We start from the raw sequence: 22,467 nt of genomic DNA, 5'->3' as shown, positions 1-22,467 counted from the left end.
AGGCTGTTCACAGAATAGAATAAGCACCACCCAATCTCTGCAACCTGCTTTTAATAGCACAAAGAGTTGGAACCTGGCTACTCATTGTGCCTCCCATGCAGCTATGAAGGATGCATACCCTCTGCCTGCAGAAATAGCTAGGAACTCTTCTAGGCATTCATCGTAGGTGAAGAGGATAGTGATTACTTAGTTCAGGCAATGTGCCCATTCAGAATCTGTTCCCAGATAATGTGCAGAAAGAATTGCCAACTTTTTAACTGGTCCCTGTTTCAGCCCATTTAACAACCGTTTGATTCTGTAGCAATTAAGAAGGGGTTGGGTTTAGATCCAGGACGTCACCATTTGATTTTCTGCACCTCAAATTTCAAAGGAACAGGAAGGGGATATATTCTAGCCATTAGCAACAATAGGTGAAGAGAAAAAGAGCACTAACTCTGCTCCCAACAAGAAGTATTTATTTATGTATTTATTAGTAGCCCTACTGCATGCCACACCCCAAAGCAACTATTTCCCCTGTTCCTTATCAGGAAAAGCTTCACCTGCTACATTTCTGGATGGGCAGCTGCTGGTGAGGCCACAGGAATAGCTGGGTCAATATGAAAAAGAGCTGGGGAAAGGGGGCAGAAGGAAATTATGGCGTTTTGAAATCCCAAAAGTACTTTACAGTGCAATCCAGTTCCATGTTTACTTACAAGGATGATCCACTGAGTTCAATAGGGCTTACTAAGTAAAGGTACATACGATTAGAGCCTGAAGATGGTATTCAGCGCTAGTCCTACTCAGGGTACTCCCACTGAAGTTAACAGATATTACTAACTTAGGTTCATTAATTTCAATGGGTCTACTCTGAATAGGACTTAGCTGAATACAGCCCTAAGGCTGCAATCCTCACTTATCTGGCAGTAAGCCCCATTGAATTCAATAGGCCTTTCTTCTGAGTAGACATGGCTACGATTGCACAGTTCAGCTGCAATCCTATGTACGCTTGCTTCAGAGTAAGTCCCACTGAACTCAATGGGACTTACTTCTGAGTAGACGTGCCGAAAACCGCACTGCCAGATTCTCCAGCCATGTTTCGGTTTGAGTTGGCCGGCGACCGTTTTCCTTTTCCTGTCGTCCCCCTGGCCCGAAGCGACGCCTCTGCCGGCGGTCACTCACAGCGGATGGTGTGGAAGGAGGCCTTGGGGTGCCGCTCGAAACTCTCGCCCAGCTGCAGCGGATGCTCCTCCTTGTCGAGCAGCGGGTTCGCCGCGCCGTTCATGGCGTCGGCGGCGCCTACAAACAACCACCGCAGCAACAACAACAACACCGGCAACCCAAACCACCCCCGCCCTTCGACACCTCCCTCTCGCTTCTTTTCCCCTTCCGGGCGGTGTGTGTGTAACCGGGAAACCACTCCGCGTCTGGGAAAGAAAGGCAGGCCCGAGCTCTGAGGGCCAGCAACGACCCCGGAACTGCCGTTCTTTTTCGCAGCCGGTGAGGCGAGAGAACGAGGAAGTCACTGAAAGGCGCTTACACGCGCGAGAATGGGGGAGCGACGGGGCAAACAAAACTACCTCTGAGGGTGCCCAGAATACCTTGGGAGTCCCGAGAAAGCGGATAAACAAATGAACGTGTGAAGCTGCCTTCTGTTGCATTATACCTAGGCCTTTAGCCCCGTACAGTTTGTCCTGGCTGGTATAGCAACAATCCAGGATCTCGGCCTGGGAAACTTTTGAAGCCAGGGATCGAAACAGAGGAGCGGGGACCTTCCGCCGGCAAAACATGTGCTCTTACTGAAGAGCTGCCTCTCTAGGTACCCACCACTGTTCTGTTTTTCCTATAAAGTAGAGCTGTAGAGAGCCGCTTTATACCAAGTCGGGACCATTGGCCCGTCTAGCTCTGTATTGTCTGTAGCAGGAGCGGGGAACTTGCGCTCTCCGAACAGCAACGGCTTTGTTGTTGCTGTTGTTATGTGCCTTCAAGTCGATTACGACTTATGGCGACCCTATGAATCAGCGACCTCCAAGAGCATCTGTCATGAACCACCCTGTTCAGATCTTGTAAGTTCAGGTCTGTGGCGTCCTTTATGGAATTAATCCATCTCTTGTTTGGCCTTCCTCTTTTTCTACTCCCTGCAGTTTTTCCCAGCATTATTGTGTTTTCTAGTGAATCATGTCTTCTCATGATGTGTCCAAAGTATGATAACCTCAGTTTCATCATTTTAGCTTCTAGTGACAGTTCTGGTTTAATTTGTTCTAACACCCAATTGTCTTTTTTGCAGTCCATGGTATGCGCAGTGCTCTCCTCCAGCATCACATTTCAAGTGAGTTGATTTTTCTCTTACCTGCCTTTTTCACTGTCCAACTTTCACATCCATACATAGAGATCGGGAATACCATGGTCTGAATGATCCTGACTTTAGTGTTCAGTGATACATGTTTGCATTTGAGGACCTTTTCTAGTTCTCTCACAGCTGCCCTCCCCAGTCCTAGCCTTCTGATTATTTCTTGACTATTGTCTCCATTTTGGTTAATGACTGTGCCGAGATATTGATAATCCTTGACAAGTTCAATGTCCTCATTGTCAACTGTAAAGTTGCATAAATCTGTTGTCATTACTTTGGTCTTTTTGACGTTCAGCTGTAGTCCTGCTTCTGTGCTTTTCTCTTTAACTTTCATCAGCATTCGTTTCAAATCATTACTGGTTTCTGCTAAGAGTATGGTATCGTCTGCATATCTTAAATTATTGATGTTTCTCCCTCCAATTTTCACACCTCCTTCTTCTTGGTCCAATCCTGCTTTCCGTATGATATGTTCTGTGTACAGATTAAACAAATAGGGTGATAAAATACAGCCCTGTCTCACACCCTTTCTGATGGAGAACCAATCGGTTTCTCCATATTCTGTCCTTACAGTAGTCTCTTGTCCAGAGTATAGGTTGCGCATCAGGACAATTAGATGCTGTGGCACCCCTATTTCTTTTAAAGCATTCCATAGTTCTTCATGATCTACACAGTCAAAGGCTTTGCTGTAATCTATAAAGCACAGGGTGATTTTCTTCTGAAATTCCTTGCTCTGTTCCATTATCCAACGTATGTTTGCGATATGATCTCTGGTGCCTTTTCGCTTTCTAAATCCAGCTTGGACGTCTGGCATTTCTCACTCCATATATGGCAAGAGCCTTTGTTATAGAATCTTGAGCATTACTTTACTTGCATGGGATATTAAGGCAATAGTTTGGTAATTACTGCATTCTCTGGGATCCTCTTTCTTTGGAAGTGGGATATATATTGAATGCTTCCAGTCTGTGGGCCATTGTTTAGTTTTCCATATTTATTGACAAATGTTTGTCAAAATTTGGACAGATTCAGTCTCAGTAGCTTGTAGCAACTCTATTGGTATGGCGTCTATTCCTGGTGATTTGTTTCTTCCAAATATTTAAGGGCAGCTTTCACCTCACATTCTAAAATTTCTGGTTCTTCATCATTTGGTTCCTCTGTGAATGAATCTGTCATCCTTGCATCTCTTTTATAGAGTTCTTCAGTGTTTTGCTTCCATCTTCCTTTTATTTCATCTCGGTCATTCAGTCTGTTCCCCTGTTGATTATTCAACATCCCTATGGTTTAAATTTCCCCTTCATTTCTCTAATCTTTTGGAATAGGGCTCTTGTTCTTCCCATTTTGTTGTCCTTTTCTATTTCTACTTGGTCTAATGACTGTAATAAAGAATTTGTTCGTTCGTCTTTTTCTATTTCTATACAATAACTATTGTAATAGTTTTACTAGTTTTACTAGTAATTGTATAGTTGTATTTAGGGTTCTGAGTGTGTTTCTATCTCCTTTTGCTTTTGCTTTCCTTCTCTCTTTAACCATTTCAAGAGTTTCTTCAGTCATCCATTATGTCTTTCTCTCTTTTTAACAAGAGGTATTGTCTTTTTGCATTCTTCCCTGATAATGTCCCTGACTTCAGTCCATAGTTCTTCTGGTTCTCTGTCAACTAAGTTTAAAGCCTCAAACCTGTTCCTTATTCGATCTTTATATTCTTCTGGGATGTTATTTAAATTGTATTTTGGCATTATGAGTGCTTTGTTGTTCTTCTTTAGCTTTACTCTGATTTTCGATATGACCAGTTCATGATCTGTAAAAAAAAAATCTCGGGGGGGGGGGGAAACAAGGGGCAAACTATATTTCTAGGTGGGCAAAGTATGCTAAGTCGGGGGGGGCACTTGCTGCCCCTGTCTACAAATATTGTTGGACTTCAGCTCCCAGCAACATCGCCACTGAGTTATTTGTTTATCATTACATTTATAGTCCACCTTTCCTCCCAAAGAGTTCAAGGTCGCATACTTGATTTCCCCCCTCTTCATTTTATCCTCACAACAACCATGTGAGGGAGGCTAGATTGAGAGATAGTGACTGGCCCAATTTAACCCAGTGGTTGAGTGGGGATTTGAACTCTGGTCTTCCAGGTCCTTGTCCAACACTCTTAACTGCTGCACCACACTAGCTTCAGGTAAATCACAGATATACAGGGCAGAGCTATTACTACTCTTTACATTTCATAGCCTTTGGGCTCATGACACTTATTTGCATAAACATAGTATGCCCCTGGACAAATTAAGATGGTGATTGGCTGGGGCTTCGCTGGCACTGTATGTGTAGTGCAGGAGTGGGGAATCTTTTGTCCTCTAGAGAGGTTGCTGAACTACAGCTCTCATCACCCTAGCAAGCTTGGGTAGTTCAGCAACCTCTGGAGGGCCAAAGGTTCCCCACACCTGTTGTAGTGTAAGCACCCTACACCTGTAAGCAAAGTAGCAAAAAATATAAATAAATAAATAAATAAGGGCTGGAGATCAAGGCCTAGCCCAAAAGACCTGAGGCATAGACTGCCTCTAACAATATCTCTGCTATGCGCCCTGGTGTTTACAACCCCTACCAATTATACACCTTGGCCATTATTAGGTGTCTAATAAAATGTGCTCTCATCTACAAAAAGCCAATGCCACAATAAAGTTGGTAGTCATGAAGGCATCTCATGACTCTTTGAGGGAAATAGAAGTCCTCTTCATGCTTCATTCACTTGAAGGGAGCATCACACGATTACCAGGGTGGTATGGGCCTGCTCCCCAGTCATTGTGTGAGGTGTTCCGTTACATTTGTGTAAAGGAATGTGGTTCTTTTATTTCTCCTGCTGCCGTTCTAGTTGTATCAGAGATGCTGGAAACCTCTTTAATATTCCGAACACTATTTTAAATATTCAATTCCCGAAATTCTTGGTGTGTGTGTGATGAGGGTGGGTGGGGGACTACCATAAATAATTACATATATGCACAACATAAATAAGGGGGTGGGCATTCTGCTGCCCAGTCCCTACTAATGAGACTGTAATGCATGCCTGCACACACACACTCTAAGCCCTGAAAACGTTTGTCTGATTTGCTGCCAATGATAACCACTTTGTGGCTCTGATTGATTCCCAGAATTTACACTCCCTTTACATTCCAAGACCAAGGAAAAAGTCATTTTATCACCTGTCCTGCCAGCTGTAGCAGACAAGAAGCAGACAGCATGCGTCTTCAATGTATGTCAAGGGCCTTGATCTTTTTTACCTTGGAATGTTGGGAAACAACATTACATTCAAATGATAGGAAAACTGAGATTTGTGTGGGCAGAGCATGCTTGGAAAGTGTGATATTGGAGCATTTAGAAATGGCTCCTGGGGCCTTGACCTTCCTTGCCATTTAGAACTGGTTTGGCGGAGAAATTCATATATATGCGAACAGAGAATAGCTTAGGGTAGTAGTGTTTGGAAAGTGCTGACACTACATCTGTATGGCTGTGGCATGGATTAAACTTTGAATACTATACCAGACCATCCTGGGCGGGTAGCACCAGCAGCTGACATTGTTCCTCCTCCTTGTACCTTGGCAGTGTTCTCAGAGCATGTTCTTTTTGTTCAAAGATTTATTCAGCTGCATTTTCAAATGGTGACATCAGAGGGAAACGATACATTGCAAAGGCCCCTTTATCATTTTGTCACACATCCAATGAAAGATGCAAAATACTACTACTGCTAATAATAATAACCTTTTTCTTCTTGTCCTTCTCAGACTAGCTCTTGACTGATACATGAGGTGGGCAATTAAAGAAGAATTCAACTCTGAATCTGCAGCGTCCTCCGTAATTAGGATGAATGAATCCAGGCCTCTGCAAAGTGACTCACCTCTTGCTCAGCTTGATGTCATAATCTCAGCTTCTGAAAATGGGGCTTCTCAAAAGAGAGGGTGCAAAGCACGAATACTTAGCCCTGAAGAAGCCGAGAAGCTGGCCAACGAACATGTCTTTGTATCTGAGTTCAAACAACAAAAACTAGAGAAAGAAGCACAGAAGAACTGGGATCTATTTTACAAAAGGAACAGCACAAACTTTTTCAAGGACAGACACTGGATGACTAGAGAGTTTGAGGAATTAAAAGCCTGCCGTGAAGTGAGTGTCTTTATGTATGCTATAGCAGCAGAGGGCAGCTTAGAGCTATTGTAGAAATGTTTTTGTGAGCTGGAAGGCCACAGTCAATCTTTGCTTTATTTTGAATTACATATGTTTGAAGAGGCCAGTCAGTTACTTGATATCCAAAGGTCCTACTCTCATAAACAGAATTTTCTGTTTCTCTGGAAGTTGTACATTACAATCCTTGCACAAATGCAAAGTCACAAAACACAAATTCAGCACTGAGGACTGCCTTGAAAAGACCCAGCAATCCAGATAGTTCATTTAATTTAAACAAAATTACATAATATTTAACCTAACAAATCCTACTCAGCATCATACATCTCTTTTTTAAATCATCTGTGTAAGACTGCATAAAAATAATTATAGTTCCTGCAATGATTGTGGAATAAGTCAGTAGTAGTAGTAATTTATTATTGCTTTTAGCCATAGGCCATCGCAAAATACAGCAATTATAAAACAACAGATAAACACAGCTAAAACCATTTACAAAACATTAAAAGCTTTAAAATCTTGGATATAAATCATACCAAGCTTCCTAGCGGCCAACGCAAAGTTGGCCACGGAGACCGTCACCTGTTTAACATTATCGCTCAATAACTCCACTACCAGCTCCTGGGGGCATTTGCCTGGCGAAAGATGGAAGAGAGGGGCCAGGAATTTCTGTCTGGGGTTGTCATACAGCGGACAGTGCAACAAATAATGGGCGATGTCTTCTACAGAGTTACATCCAAAAATACAACTCCGTTTCTCTAGTGGGATTCCTAGATATCTCCCATCTAAATAGGCGGAAGGCATCTGTTGGAATCGAAGTTCCGAGAAGATTGTGGAATAAGTCAGTATTATAATTAGAGATGTGAAGACCCAGCAAAAAAAATCTGGTTTTGGGGGGTTGTTTTTATTTTTAAACTGGAATAACTTTTTGGGGGGGAAACAGTTTTTTTCCAGGTTTTTTTTTAAGATGATCACATCTCTAATTATAATAATTTTTCCATCAGGACAACAGTAGTGTTTCAGATGCCTCCAGGATAGGTTAGTGAATGGTCTGGGTGTATCTGATGTTGAGGCTAAGCAGGTATGAATCTGATTAGTGCTTGGAAGGGGGACCACTGGGAGTTCTGACATCACTGTAAGGGACACCTCTGCCCAGTTCACACATGTACACACACACAAAATCGGTTTGGACTGCAGCCTAATTTGCCTGGATGGTTGCATCTGTTCGATAATGAAGACTGTATGCTTCATATAGCTTAAATTGTAGTTGGAGTTTTGGGGTTTTTTGTTGTTATTGTGAGTATTTTTAACCTACTCTTCACTGAATATTTCAATCGCAGAGCAGGGAAAAATGAAATAAAATAACAATAGAACATACAAAAGAAATATAACAATGTAAAACATGCAGAATCTGTAAAAACAAGTCCAATAATTAATCTAAACAAATGAACCACTCCATCATAAAACAAACAAAAGTAAACAGCAGCGAGGACAATGATTGCACTTGCCAATTCAACCAAGTGCCTGGGTAAAGAAACAGAACATCCAACCAAGTAAAACAACCAAATAGCCTTAGCATCAGTTCCCACCCCATCTCTCATGTGGGGCCGTCCACTCACTTCCCCCTGTCTCTCACCTGAAAAGGACCCACTCTATGCCAACAGATTCTCGCTTGGTGGTTTGCGAGCAATTTAATGCCCTACTTTCCAATCCACCCAGGCTCTTGCTCTGAGTGGCATGAATAATTGCACACAAGCATCCACCACAAATACCTCCCACCCACCCCCTTTTCCACAATAGCAACATAGCAAAAAAAAATGCAAAAGAGAGGGTGGCATTCTTGTGGAGAGCCCAAACTGATGAACCGTCCCTTTGGTGCCTCTCCCCCTTCCTTTTTCATGAACTATTTCCAGGGTGATAAAACTTAACACTAAACTGCAAATAATACGTTTGGACCAGGATTCTGAAAACACTGCAGTTACTTAATGATTTATTTTGCTTTGAAAGGATGTACGAAATATAATTGCTTCTCCACCAACAGTTTGAAGATCAGAAACTGACGATTCTTGAAGCAGGCTGTGGTGTTGGGAACTGTTTGTTTCCACTTTTAGAAGAGGATTTGAATATCTTCGCTTATGCCTGTGATTTCTCTCCCCGAGCTGTGGAATATGTAAAGGTTAGTGAGATGTTTTTCTTTCTCCCAGGCAACAGGTGCATACTGTTTTTTTTAAAAAAGGGGGAAAGTATTTCCTTATTTTTTAAAAAAGTGAGTGATAAAACAGAGAAGGGAAAAGAGAAGGAAGACAGATTGTACGAAGGATTAGGATTAGGAAGATGGCCACGAGCTACTAAGGTCGGGATAATCTCTCCTCCATCCTAAAACAAAAAGTTTGTATTCTCCTTAGAACTTTTTAGAATTCAAATAAGTGCAAATAGAACTTATCTTAAACGAAGCATTTTAAACTCTCCTACCCTTACTGGAAATGGAATTGGAATTGTAAACTCCGGCGTCTGCTCTTCAAACGCTAGGTTTATTTATTTATTTAATTAAGCTTATATACCGCCCGACTAGCAACAGCTCTCTGGGCGGTGAACATTAAAAATACAATAAAAATAACACAAAACTGTACACAAAACTGTACAGTCTAAAATCAAAATATAATAATTTACAATTAACAGGAATTAAAATGCCTCAGAGAAGAGAAAGGTTTTAACCTGGCGCCGAAAAGATGTTAGTGTCGGCGCCAGGCGCACCTCCTCGGGGAGACCATTCCATAGTTCGGGGGCCACCACTGAGAAGGCCCTAGATCTTGTCACCACTCTCCGGGCTTCCCTATGAGTCGGAACCCGGAGGAGGGCCTTCGTAGTAGACCATAGTGTACGGGCCGGTTCATATCGGGAGAGGCGTTCCGACAGATATCGTGGTCCCGCGCCGTATAAGGCTTTATAGGTAAGTACCAACACTTTGAATCTGGCCCGGAAGCATATTGGAAGCCAGTGCAAACGGGCTAGCACAGGTGTTATATGCTCAGACCGCTTAGTTCTTGTTAGCAGTCTGGCTGCCGCATTTTGCACTAGCTGTAGCTTCCGAATCGTCTTCAAAGGTAGCCCTACGTAAAGCGCATTGCAGTAGTCCAGACGCGAGGTTACCATAGCATGTACCACTGATGAGAGGTCCTCCTTACTCAGATAGGGACGTAGCTGGGCTACCAACCGAAGTTGGTAGAACGCATTCCGGGCCACCGAGGCTACATGAGCCTCAAGTGTGAGGGAAGAGTCTAAGATGACTCCCAGACTACGCACCTGTTCCTTTAGGGGGAGTGTAACCCCATCCAGGACAGGGTATATATCCACCATCCGATCAGAGAAACCATCCACCAACAGCATCTCAGTCTTGTCAGGATTGAGTCTCAGTTTGTTAGTTCTCATCCAGTCCATTGTCGCAGCCAGGCAACGGTTCACGTCGACTGCCTCACCTGAAGAAGATGTAAAGGAGAAGAAGATGTAAAGGAGATGTTGCTTATCTGATTCCTAGTAGTTGGATTCTTCCAGGAGTCGAGCCAAGTGTCTAATGAAGCTTATTGAAGAGACTAATGAAGCTTATTCTTTGGAGGACTGTGAACTAGTGAGAACTCTAAGAATTTAATTCTAAGAATCTGTTAGCTTTGCTGCTTTTAGGGTGGGGCAAACAAAGCTACTTTTAGTGTTGAAAATCACTTAACTGCTATCATGGTCCTAACAAGACAAAAATCCAAAGACTTAGGCATTATGCTGAATAATGAAGAGTGGATATTACCTGCCAGAAGGAAGCAAGCAAAAATAACGCAATACTACCACCCAAGGGCAAGTAGTCCAAGCATTGTTAAAAATATTCCTAAGGAGGAGAGCAATGATATAACACAATGTGAGAATACAATTAATAATTGGACTTTAACTAATTTTTCTCTCTGGCACCTAAATAACGATGACGCTGGGCTATTAAATTTAGCTCAAGAACTGGAAGAGGCGGAGGAAGAACAAAATTCATTGCAATCCAGGCTTGAGCTTAATAATACAGCAATAAGTACAGCTAGCTCAATGCCTCCACTTGAGTCCTCATATTCTTATGAGGTATCTAGTTACAGCTTTTTGTCACCCTCTGTGCAACCAAAAGAGCCAAAAGTCCACGAGGTACCCAGTTTCTGCTCAGTACCTATGAATGAGAGTCGGTCTCAGCTGATGTCCAGTACATTATCTCAATTTCCCAGACCTATGGTCGAATCGGATTTATTGCCCTCAACAGCCCTCATTATGCAACAAGGCAATGCTGACGAGAAGATCTCTATTAATAAAAAATTAACTCCTCTTAATGAAACTTGGAGCCAAGTGGTAACTCAATCGTTATCCTTGATCTCAAGATTTGTTGCGGAATCAAACTCTCTTATCACAACACTAATGCAATATTTTATTAAAAAAGATTTTAACATAAATGAAGAAAAAACAACACCCAAGACAATAACTCAAGCAACCCAGACAAAACGCAAAGATTTCTGCCACTTAGTGGGGAGAAGGAGGAAGAAGAAGAGATCTCCTATCACCAATCAAGTTAAGAAACCTAAAAACCTAAAATCGTCAAAAACCCGACACAAAAGTCACATGAATTTCAAAAGGCTGTTGAATTTAGCAGACCCTTCAAATCTCAAAAATAAAAAATTGAAGAAGAAAAGGAAGAACAAGAATAGAAAAATCAAGGAGGCTAATTCCATTAGTCTGATGTCTGCTGTTCAAATGCCTGAGATGGACCAGATTTCTAGTAACAAGGAAAAAATGAGTCAGACTTGTCCAGAAATTATAACTCAACATGAAGAAGCAATGCTAGAAAAAAGCATATTCCAAGTCAATCAAAGTTATAAAGCCTGGAAACTGATTCTTAATCCGGCTAAAATAGCAATAATAAATTTTCCGAAACCCAAAGGTTATCTAACTCAACAAGAACGAAGATCCCATTTTTGGCATCTAATGGAAAACATTAAGCCCGATCTATTCAAGATAGAGGATGTTGCCCGGGTTCAATATCTATTTTACAACTATACAAAGGCGAGAGCCATAGTTACGTTTCATAATAAAAACCTCGTAAGAAATTTGTATAAAAATAGACAATTGTTCTTAAACTATGATCTACTGATTTCAAGAGTTTTTGAGAACACCGCTCCCCCTTTGAGCCTTATTCCATCTCAAAATAAAACAACGAACACTCCAACTTTAAAAAGACAGGATCAAGCAACTCTCCGAGATACCATCCGCCAGGAGGTTGTATTATCACCTGTTAATGAGTCAAAAATATCTACCACAAATTTCCTTGATCATCATACCATTCAATGTCTAGAGACTGACACCAATTATGTGGTCAATGACTTCATACCAGAAGAATGCCATCTTCTAGAGACTTTTACACACTTATCGAAGGGGGCTCAATTGGAAATCACTAATAGATTGGAAAACCTATTGACTGACCTAAAAGAAAAAACAAAGACTTTGGAAATTAACGAACCAATACTGGACAGGTCAACTAATGTTGAACCTTGGAACATATCTAATGTCCTGACAATCGACTCATACAAAATGGAGGTTGATACTCTGAACCTCGATCCTTTATCTCAACTTGCAAGAAATGTTGACATTAATGGTCATTATTCTATGCCCACCTGACAATGATCTGTATCTAATTCCGCCCAATTGAAGTTTACTTCCTGGAATGTGGCGGGTTGGAAAACGAAGGCTACTGACCCTAATATTATGAGTTCCTTATCTCAATTTGACATCATCTTCTTACAGGAAACTTGGACGGAAGGGGATATAATCCTAGACGGTTATTTAACACACCATATGGATGCTACCCCTAGTAATAGGGGTGGTCGTCCTAAAGGAGGCATTTGTACACTAATAACTACAATTAAGGCAGCAACCATTAATATGGTATCGCTGCCCGAGTTGGCAGTTGCTACAATTTTAAAATTTGCCTATTTTTCATTATTGTTGGTTAATGTCTATATACCCCCCAGTCGTGACAAAAACAGTGCCATAAAGAAAATAGAATCACTCGAGTCCTATTTAGTTAATTTATCATTTACTTACCCTGACTCGCTGATACTCTTAGCAGGCGACTTTAATGCGAGAGTAGGCCCGTCGGATGAAACTATATACAATAAATATCAAATGGAGATTTGTCCTTTAGATCTTTTGCCCAATATCCCTCCTAGGCAATCTCAAGATAAAAGGTATGAATTATGCAGGGCTCCTTTTAACCCAGCTAGCAGTAAAGCTAAACCTAATACTCCTAAATGGGCGTACTGAGGGTGATTTGGATGGTATCCCCCAGGGGAGCGTCCATGATCGACCTAGTATTTGTCTCCTTAGAATTATTCCATCGGGTGGCTAATTGTTAAGTAATAAATCGATTAGATAGCGACCACTCTTTAATAACTATTGTATTTTCCTCCGACGACTGTTCCTTACACTTGAGGCAACAAATTCCCGCAGTAAAAGATATGATGACACGACCAGGTAGGATTAAATGGGCTCCTAAATTGGAAAAAGATATAGCAGTCAGATTAAATTCATCTGAATTTCAAACTATCAAGGAACAAATTGTGCTATCCTCTCAGACAGATGTTCTTGTTTGTCATTTCCACCAACTAATTCTTATGCTCCAAACGGTCCTTTTAACCAACTCCAAACAACAACCAACTAGTCAAGTCTATAAATCTAGATCCTGGTTCGACCATGAATGTGTCGCATCCAAAAGACAACTTATTGCTATTCACCAGGTTTATAAAGCAAACAGATCTCCAGATTCCTTACAGGAATATTGTATAGCGAAAAAACAATATAAACAACTAATAAGAAGGAAAAAGAGTTTAGAACAAAGAGTCATTTGGCAGCATCTGCTACAGGCCTCTAAACTGAAAAATCCTTCTACTTTCTGGCACCTTATAGCACATCATTGGCCAAAGCCTTATGCTAAACCCGACTGTTGCATTTCATCAACGGTTTGGGAAAAATTCTTTGGGGAACTATATCAGACAGGACATGGTTTAAACACCATACCTTTCGGTCCGGTAGATGAAATTCCGAACTGGCCTCCAGTTTCAACTGAAGAAATACTTGAGCTTCTAGCTGCGTTAAAATCAAACAAAGCACCTGGGCCTGATAATATTCCCGCCGAAATATATAAATCCAACGCAGCTTGGTGGGCTCCTATTCTTGCAACCCTTTTTACATACATTGATGCTTCGTTGCAGATTCCTAATGATTGGAAATCAGCTATTATTATTCCTATTCATAAAAAAGGCTCATTTTCTGACCCGGCCAACTATAGGCCTATTAGCCTGCTTAACATAATCAGCAAGCTCTATGCTGCACATCTTTACAAGAAGCTTATAACCTGGATAGATCAAAATGACATCTTAGCACAAGAGCAAGCTGATTTCCGCAGTGGTCGCTCCACAACGGATCATGCTGTTGTACTGCACCATCTTATAACTAAATACACCACCAGAAAAGGTAACGCCCTATATGTTGCGTTCATTGATCTAAAAATGGCGTTTGATTCCGTATCCAGAATAAGACTTTGGGAGAAATTAAACAATCTAGGTATTGATAAACGTCTTCTAGCATTAATAAGGGGCCTATATGAAAATACATCACTCCAAGTTAGATGTTCCAACAAGGGACATCTTTCAAACCCCATTTACACCTTTAAAGGTGTAAAACAGGGTTGCCCTTTAGCGCCCCTGTTATTTGATATTTACATTAACGATGTTGTATCCAAGCTAGCTCCTATTGTGTCGCACCCTCTAAGGTTAGCTGGAACTCCGCGCTTTCTATTATTATACGCGGACGACATAGCTTTAATGTCTAGGACTCCCATCGGCTTAAAGCGTTTACTAGCCGCATTAACATCTTTCTGTTCTTCAGAATTTTTAACCATAAATCATGCAAAAACAAAAGTTATAGTCTTCTCCAAAAAGAAAACAAAACATCTCTGGCGTATTAATGGCCAGGCAGTTGAGCAGGTAAATAATTATAAATATCTAGGCATAACTTTTCAAGCCTCGGGATCCTTTCGGCTGCAGACTGGTGTAGCCGCTTTAAATGCAAAAAGATCTATGAAGGCATTAATGACCTTTTTCTATCAGAGAGGTGGCCAATCCTTCCCATCAGTTGTTAAAATATTTATGGCGAAAATTATTCCCCAATTGCTATACGGTTCTCAAATTTTCATCTCTGAGAAATTTTCGGCTCTGGAATCTATTCAAAACACTTTTATGAGAGCTGTTTTAGCTGTTTCTACCTGTATACCTAGTTTTATTTTGAGACTAGAAACGGGATTGCAATCTGTTGAATCATGCATTTGGGCCCTTAAAATAAATGCGTGGTTAAAACTGATTTTTGAGCCAAAAGGTCTTTCCCCTTTTATTTTAGTCGATGATTTTAATTCAATATGGGAAAAGCAGATTTTAGATAAAATAGCTAATTTGGGCTTCTCTGTCCCGATAATTCTAAAAATGGGCCTTGACACAGCCCAAGTGGTCATCCGGCAACGCATCAAAGACATAGATTTCCAACACCATTTGATGCTTGTAAGAAAACATAGGTACAATCCTAGATGTTTTTCTCCCATGCCCTATCTAATGGATCTGACACTCCCTAAGTATCGAAGGGCTTTTACTCTGGTGAGGACGAATACTCTCCCCTCTGCCCTTTTAGAGGGCAAGTTTAATAAAGTCCCATACAGTGATAGAATTTGCCCTTGTGGCGAAGGTGAAACTGAAACCAATGTGCATGTTCTATTGAGATGCTCTTTTTATCGTGATCTAAGGCAACAGCTAATTTCCCCTATTTTAATTTCCTTCCCAGGTAGACCAGAATCCTTTTATGCTGATTATTTATTGGGAGATTACTCTCCACAAGTTACATATAAAGTCGCCAAATATATTGCGGCTTCTATTTCTTGTAGGAAGGTACAGGTCAAATGCTTGTAAAATCTTGATTGGATGTACTATTTCTAAATTGTATTGCATTTTATTGGTTTTTATTTTTTGTATTCTATGTATCTGGTCAATGACTGAAATAAATTATTGTTGTAAGGATTAGGAATACTAATTAATTGTTGTTTAGGATCCAATGCACTGCTCTTCTCACTTCATATTCATTCACAGATTTGGTTAGCCTGACTTAGCAATTCCTTAATGGGTTGCTATACCAGGCTTAACGAAATGTGTCTTAACTCATTCTAGCCTTTGCATTTGATTATATGATCAGTGATGAAAATTTATTCTGGAACCCCATCGTGCGTGGAATTGAGCGCAAGGCATTGTCTCATTCCTTCCCTATTTCATGTTGAGATAAGCAAGCATGAACACTGCTAAGAGAGTCTGTTGTTCATTTGGAATGTTTATTGTGTTGTAAGCAATTAGACATCATGCAACTAAAAATATCAGGCTTGAACAGAAATCGGTCACCCCTTTTTACAGAGAGATAGGGTGGCCAAATACATAAGAAGACAGTGTTCCTGTGCTTTTAATAGTTGTGTATAAGAGACTTCCGGGAAGGGTGACTTAGCCTGTGCCTGCTTTTGAGACGGGCTCCTGCCTCAAAAGAAGCTTACTCAGATATATCAGTCAGTTTTTTCTTTTTTTTTTGACTGATTAAACTTCTCCCGGGTAGGGAGAAACGAAGAGATTAACCTCAAAGCCTATTTTTGTTGGGACGACCAGATCTCATTAATTTATGGGACGAGGTCCAGCCGACGAAGGTGGGGCGGATTTTTAACAGCAAGCTCTATCTGATAAAGCGAACGTTCACCTTATCTTCTAAGAGAGAACGCACTAACAGGCAAGCACCCTTCTTTCTATATTTTTCTTTTACTTGACTTAAATTGTTGCTGTTTAAAAGAGATTTGCCAGATTGATCAGTTTTTGACATCTCACTGGGGAGCCATAACTTCTCTCTGCTACGCACTAATTAATAGCTTATCTCTGTTTTTGTTGCAAAAAGCTGTCCTGGATTTGCATTCTAAAGATATACACAGAAGAGGGATTTCTATTCCAGATTTTTATTTTGAAAAATATTATACTGTTTTGAGACTACTCTCTTTTTGGTCTATTTTATTTTGACGAATCTGTTTCTTGACGATTGCCATTAATTGTTTCGATCCTGGGAACTGCATTTTGTTTACTTAACTATTGGAGAGATAAGGCTGTCTGCTCTGTTTATACTGTGATGTCACCAAGTTTGGAGTATTAACCCAATTGTTGCTGAAATAAGAAGTGGTTTTCCTATATTTTTCTTTTAAAATGGCAATTAAGAAAGTGGCTGAAAATCTGGAAATAACTATGTTTCAGAAAATAATGGATGAGATTGAGATAATGAAAATTGAATTGAGTAAAATGAAGCAGGAGATTAAAGATATAAGGGTCCCTGTGAGAGAGGTGACCCTGGAAGGGGTCCCTGTGAGAGAGGAGACCCCAGAGATTGGAACAGGGGTCCCTGTGAGAGAGGTGACCCTGGAGACTGGAATAGGGGTCCCTGTGAGAGAGGAGATCCCGGAGATTGGAACCAACGTGGAACAGGAACAAGATTTGGAGTCTATGGACTTTAGAAATAAAATCTATTGTTTGGAACTCAATGTTATCTCTGAAGAAATGAATGAAGATTCTAGAGATAAAGTTATCAATGGCATGGATAATCTTCTGGACTGGAATGATGTGATGGAGCCCAATATAGAGAAAATCTATGGAATTAACTGCAGCCATGTGACAATGGAAAAACTTTTAAGAGATGACCCAGTGTATTTTGAAAAAAAGAACAGAGATATGATTTTACAGCAGTATTTCAGCAACCTATTCAGAATGGATGGCAAGAAAATATTTGGGATAGAGGTAATCCCCATCAGACTCTTACTATATGACTATGGCTTTGACAGCAAGATTATTATGGAATACTGATAATGGAAGATTGGATATTGAAATTACTGGACTTAACAAGACTACTGAAGATGGAAGATGGAAAATGGAACTAATAGAGATAATAGAACAATGGCTACTGAAATTATTGATCCTAACAGATTCTGATGTGATGGATTAATTGAAATGTTTATTTTGACTATGGTTATGACAATAAGATTATCATAATTAGTAATGAGATGGATTAATCGATATGCTTATCTGGAAAAAAAAAATTGATAGATATATTTCTTAAAGAATTGAAACCTCTCTTTGACTTTTTGTGGAAAGAATAAAGTAATGTTTATGAGATTTGATGATTAAGTAAGATAACTACTGGAGGAAAGTGATTTTATAATATGACTTAAGAGACAGGATTGTTATATATTATAGACTTATAACTGATTTGATCTTTGACAAATGGGAAGTCAATATTTTACTTTTTATTTTTTATTTTTGTTTTTTTTTTTCTTTTTTTCTTTTTGTTTAACTATTTTTGATTTTGTTTTTTGTCTTTGAATGTTTTATGATTTTGTCTTGTATGTTTTATGAAAATCTGAATAAAAATTATTGAAAAAAAAAAATAGTTGTGTATAAGAGAGATTTTCAGGATGTGTAACAAAAATATCAATTTATATATATTTTTAAAAAGTATATATTTCCATATTTCTGTTCTGCCATACTAATCAGGTTTCTCGTTAGTTGCTAACAGCTGTCAAACAATAAATAACAGTATTGTTCAAACATTTTAGAAATGGAGCACAAAAATCCTCACAACCACAACATCAAGTTCTCTGCGGTGAATTTTTTTTAAAGCCACAGAGAAGTTGATGTTGTTCCTTTGTTAGCCACATATATTAAGCATACATTTCTGCAGCCTTAATCATTACATTGCATAGGACATACCAGAATATGTTCAGATAAACTGAAAGAAAATATTCAAAGCTATTGCTTTTTAATCATACTTGCAAATCTAGGCTAACCTTGCTGTAACTCGTATATATCTGTGGTGTTACAAGCATTATATATATTATTTTCATATTACAAAGGAAATTTTATGTCAAGGAGGAGATTATTACCAAGTTACAGACTCCTGGGAGGCAGACAGATTTTAAAATTACAGTTCTAAAAGAAAAGGTGGTCTTGAATTTTGAAGATTTATCATTCTAGATTGAAATGTTTGAAACAAATCAGCCTAGCATATTTGAAGATAGGTTGTCAAATGATCAGTTTATTAAAACTGACCTCAAGTTATAAGGCCCCAAATATTGGCTGATGATGAGAAAACTACATGTACAGTAAGAAGCTTCCTTTTCTTGCCACAGTGATACTGACTATGTATGAGACTAGTTGTTAAGTTCAAAAGGCAATTCGTTATCATACCTTCTGCAAAAAAACCCCAACAAGACACCATAAAATAAGCCCCAACTGAATGTATGTTTGCAAATTGTTATTTGGAATGATGGCCTAAAATTCTAGTTCATTTGTAAAATATCTTGACTAATGATTGTTCTTTTGCTCTTTCATCCTTTTCTGGGAAACTTTTCAAAGTCTTCATTTCAACAAGTGAAAACAGCATTTGATTGCAAATGTTTCTTGTCTAAAGGAAAAACGTTTTCATTTCATAGCAAAATCCTTTATATGATGCCCGGAGATGCAAAGCATTCCAGTGTGACCTTACCAAAGATGACCTTTTGGAAAACATGCCATCAAATTCTGTGGATGTTGTGATGTTAATATTTGTACTTTCTGCTGTTCATCCTGAGAAGATGCATCTAGTTTTGCGCAATATTTATAAAGTAAGCAAGCATGTATTAAATAAGCCTGCCATAAAATTACCAGACCTTTCTGCTCTGAAAAGTTGCTACACATTTGTTGTCTACTGCCTACTTCACCCAAAATCTGTTTGTGCCCATGTGATCAACCCTGAATTTGTCTGCTGAGTGATCTGGGCTACCAAAGAGATGGCTAGTGGCAACTTATAGGGTTATAGCAGCTGGAAGATCACATAAGCAATCCTAGAAGTTGTTGCTGGCCATTACTGTGACTATCTAGATTGTGCATAATTGACACATCTGTGTAGAAAAACAACCTCAAAACTGGGTTTGCACCACTGACATGCAACAGGAGTTACAGCTGGATATCTTGGATCTGAGAACAGTTGTTAAAAACATGTCCTTGAAGAAGGATTTTTTCTGACATGCGTTGGGCTTATAATATATTAAATTTCTATAACCTGGAATCCTCCTTCCTCCTTTTTTTGCTTATGCATCTGTGTAACTACAAAAAGCCCTAAACTGCATAATGAGAAAGCAAGAGGTGGCATCAGGTCCATGTGTTTCCTTCACTTAAAAAATAAAAAGGGAAACCTGGGCAATTTGAATTCTGCTTTGAGAAAAGCCAAATTCTGCAACATGTGTCATTTGTACAATCTGAACAAATTTACATGATTTCCCTTATTTTGTTTAATTTCACCTTTGCTAGTCATTGGAGAAGGGCAGTGAGTTATGCAGGACACTGAAGCCCTACCGTTTCCCCAGTTTTGAAAATCTTACTGGGATCCTCTCTTTGGCTTTTGATATTTCAGCAGGTGTTGCTCCAGTACATCCAAGCATATTTTTATAACCGTCAGAGCCAGAAAGCTTATATTTAAACTAAAATTCTCAAGAAGGTGAATGCTGTGCCCGATACCACCATCTATTGAATATAATCAATAGATACAGTATATCAGACAATGTGTGTTAGAAATTAAAGTTTTGAGATGATTTATTTGTCTTTTGTGGGCTAAAAAATGTGAAGAGCTTGGGGTATTTCATGGAAACACAGCAATGCATTCCATCAGTGTATACTTGCATGTAAAATACTATGACCACCTTACCCTTTCCTGTTTTTGTGTTCAAACAAATAAAAACTAATTTTGCAGTCTGAAATGTAACTAATTGGGGGCTCTGAAATGTATTTTAGAGAAACGATGCCAGATCTTTTTCCCGTATAACTATAACAACAGCATTCAGAGGCAACTTTTACAAAGAACATTGTAATGGTAGAAGTAAAATAACTACTGTGTTTGATATTAACTTTGCAGTTTGCCTGCTGATGAAGACAAGTCATGGTGGGGTAGACTATAGTGGTGTTCCATGACTGACAGAGGCGTAATATCACCTGTATATCTTAAATCTCTTGGACTATGGATCACCAAGATTGTCCTTTAAACAACCTGCTTCAAACTAGTAGGCCTGGCCCACAACTAGGATCACTGTGTTACGTGAAAACAGTCTTGTGGCACCATAAAGATACTAACTTATTTTGGCATTCCTTTTTTGTGGACTAGAGTCCACATCAGTGGTTTCAGGATAATCCTCTTGAGAGTGAAGGAAGGGGAGAGAAGAGGAAGACAGAAAAAGGCACATCTAGAGGTAGGAAAGGTAAAAATGATGTGTCTGATAAAAATGTCAGCGGGTCGCTAGTTAATAGGTGAATTCTGGTGTGTTCGATATATTGTAAAAATGTCTGAAACAACCAAACCTCATGATGCAAAATGTTCCATTTTTAGATGTAGGACCGTGTTTCTTACAATGTTTGTTTTACTTGTGCGTTAACATTATTTGTCTGTCAGGTGTTAAAACCAGGCAAAAGTGTGCTGTTCAGAGATTATGGTCTCTATGATCATGCAATGCTACGGTTTAAGTCTGCCAACAAGCTTGGAGAAAACTTCTATGTAAGACAAGATGGAACCAGATCATACTTTTTCACAGATGGTGAGTCCTTTGGTTGTTGCTTTGTTTATACTTTGCATCCTTGAACTATTGCATTTTTATTTCATTCCCCCTCCATTTAATATATGACTTGCTTCACAAGACACCTTGAAGTGGTTAATAATAAAAGCATCCTAAAAACATCTATAAGAACAATTTAAAATCCAAAACAGATACAAACTGATATAAACATCTCTGCTTGTATGGCTTCATGGTTTTTATCAAGTATGAATCATGGGATTCAGTAGTCATTCATTTAGCATTTGTACTGTGCATTGGGCTTTACAGTGTTTCCCTAATTTATTTTCACAATTCCTACAGTCTCTGGCTCTTGATGACGTGAGGTGGAGTAGAGTATTTCAGATATGATGTGCCAGCAAAACCACATCAGAGCAAAGTAGCAGTCTTAATGCTGCAGACAGACGTGGGGGCAAGTGCTAGGGCTGGGGTTGATGCCGTCATAATGCAGTACAAGGCCGAATAATTCTAGTAGACTTGCTACTTATACATAAAAGGCCTTAAATCAAAGCCTATTGAGGATGAGATGTTATTACAGTTTTTGGGAGGCCACTTACCAAATTTGGATTACAATTTTGTTCACTGTAAAGCCCAGCCAGTTGAGAAGGAGAGAACAAGCCTATTTATGAAATTTGTGATTTTGTCAGCTACTAATAGGCTAATAGTTGAGAACTGCCTATAGCCCTTTTTCTCCCCCCCCCCAATTCTGAATTGCTCTCTTTTTAGTTGCCTACTGCAAAACCTTTTATGGTATCTACAGACTTCTGGTTCTGATATTAAAAGACAAAAGCTTTGGCAGGGTTGTTTTGAAAAGAGAAGCCTGTCTAGTTAAGTGCTGTAATCTCACATTTGCACTTCCCATCCAGACTTGACGACTGCTTTATCTGTCTTCTCTTCAGACTTCTTGGCTGAACTTTTCCTGTCTGTGGGATATGAGCAGGTGGTCAACGAATATGTGCTGCGAGAGACTGTGAACAAGAAGGAAGACCTGTGTGTGCCAAGGGTTTTTCTCCAAAGCAAATTTCAAAAGCCACAAAGGGAAACATGATTTTTCTTGATTGGCAGCTGGTCTGTTTTTACGCTGGGATATGAATGTTTCACAGTAATGTCTTTCCTTTGCTGGCATACCAGAGTGACTGACTCCATATTTGCTCAAGCTGCTGCCTTGTTGTTTTCTTACCTTTGCTGCAAGTGAACGGCCCTTGGAATAAAGGAATGGGTGTGAACA

At 39.6% G+C, this 22,467-nt stretch overlaps 2 protein-coding genes across 5 annotated transcripts in view; one reads left to right on the top strand and one right to left on the bottom strand.

Moving 5' to 3' along the window:
• EAF1 (ELL associated factor 1) overlaps positions 1–1,417 on the bottom strand; it is a 12,288-nt gene extending 10,871 nt beyond the window's left edge. The window contains exon 1 of the mRNA XM_061586407.1: positions 1,159–1,417. Within this exon, the coding sequence (XP_061442391.1) occupies positions 1,159–1,261 (103 nt within the window). The 5' untranslated portion in view covers positions 1,262–1,417. The remainder of the gene's footprint in view (positions 1–1,158) is intronic.
• METTL6 (methyltransferase 6, tRNA N3-cytidine) lies at positions 1,152–22,467 on the top strand. 4 transcript variants are annotated; one of them, XM_061586404.1, is made up of 7 exons: positions 1,152–1,476; positions 2,264–2,305; positions 6,091–6,466; positions 8,523–8,657; positions 19,095–19,265; positions 21,083–21,224; positions 22,139–22,467. In XM_061586404.1, the coding sequence occupies exons 3-7, from the start codon at positions 6,110–6,112 to the stop codon at positions 22,285–22,287; spliced, it is 954 nt and encodes a 317-aa protein (XP_061442388.1). In that variant the 5' UTR covers positions 1,152–1,476; positions 2,264–2,305; positions 6,091–6,109; the 3' UTR covers positions 22,288–22,467. The 4 variants fall into 4 exon arrangements, with proteins under 4 accessions (XP_061442388.1, XP_061442386.1, XP_061442390.1 ...); XM_061586402.1 differs by having other exon boundaries at positions 1,152–1,795; XM_061586406.1 differs by lacking the exon at positions 2,264–2,305.

The sequence above is a fragment of the Rhineura floridana genome, chromosome 10, assembly GCF_030035675.1.
Source record: "Rhineura floridana isolate rRhiFlo1 chromosome 10, rRhiFlo1.hap2, whole genome shotgun sequence".
Taxonomy (NCBI): domain Eukaryota; kingdom Metazoa; phylum Chordata; class Lepidosauria; order Squamata; family Rhineuridae; genus Rhineura; species Rhineura floridana.
Note: the sequence above shows the minus strand (reverse complement) of the source record. Positions and strands in the feature narration are given on the sequence as shown.

Excerpts from the sequence above, each read along its gene's own strand:
- METTL6 (XM_061586406.1), top strand. The coding sequence starts at position 6,110 with ATGAGGTGGGCAATTAAAGAAGAATTCAACTCTGAATCTGCAGCGTCC. Across the intron at positions 6,467-8,522 it reads AATTAAAAGCCTGCCGTGAA|TTTGAAGATCAGAAACTGAC; the intron begins GTGAGTGTCTTT and ends CTCCACCAACAG. Across the intron at positions 21,225-22,138 it reads ATCATACTTTTTCACAGATG|ACTTCTTGGCTGAACTTTTC; the intron begins GTGAGTCCTTTG and ends TCTTCTCTTCAG.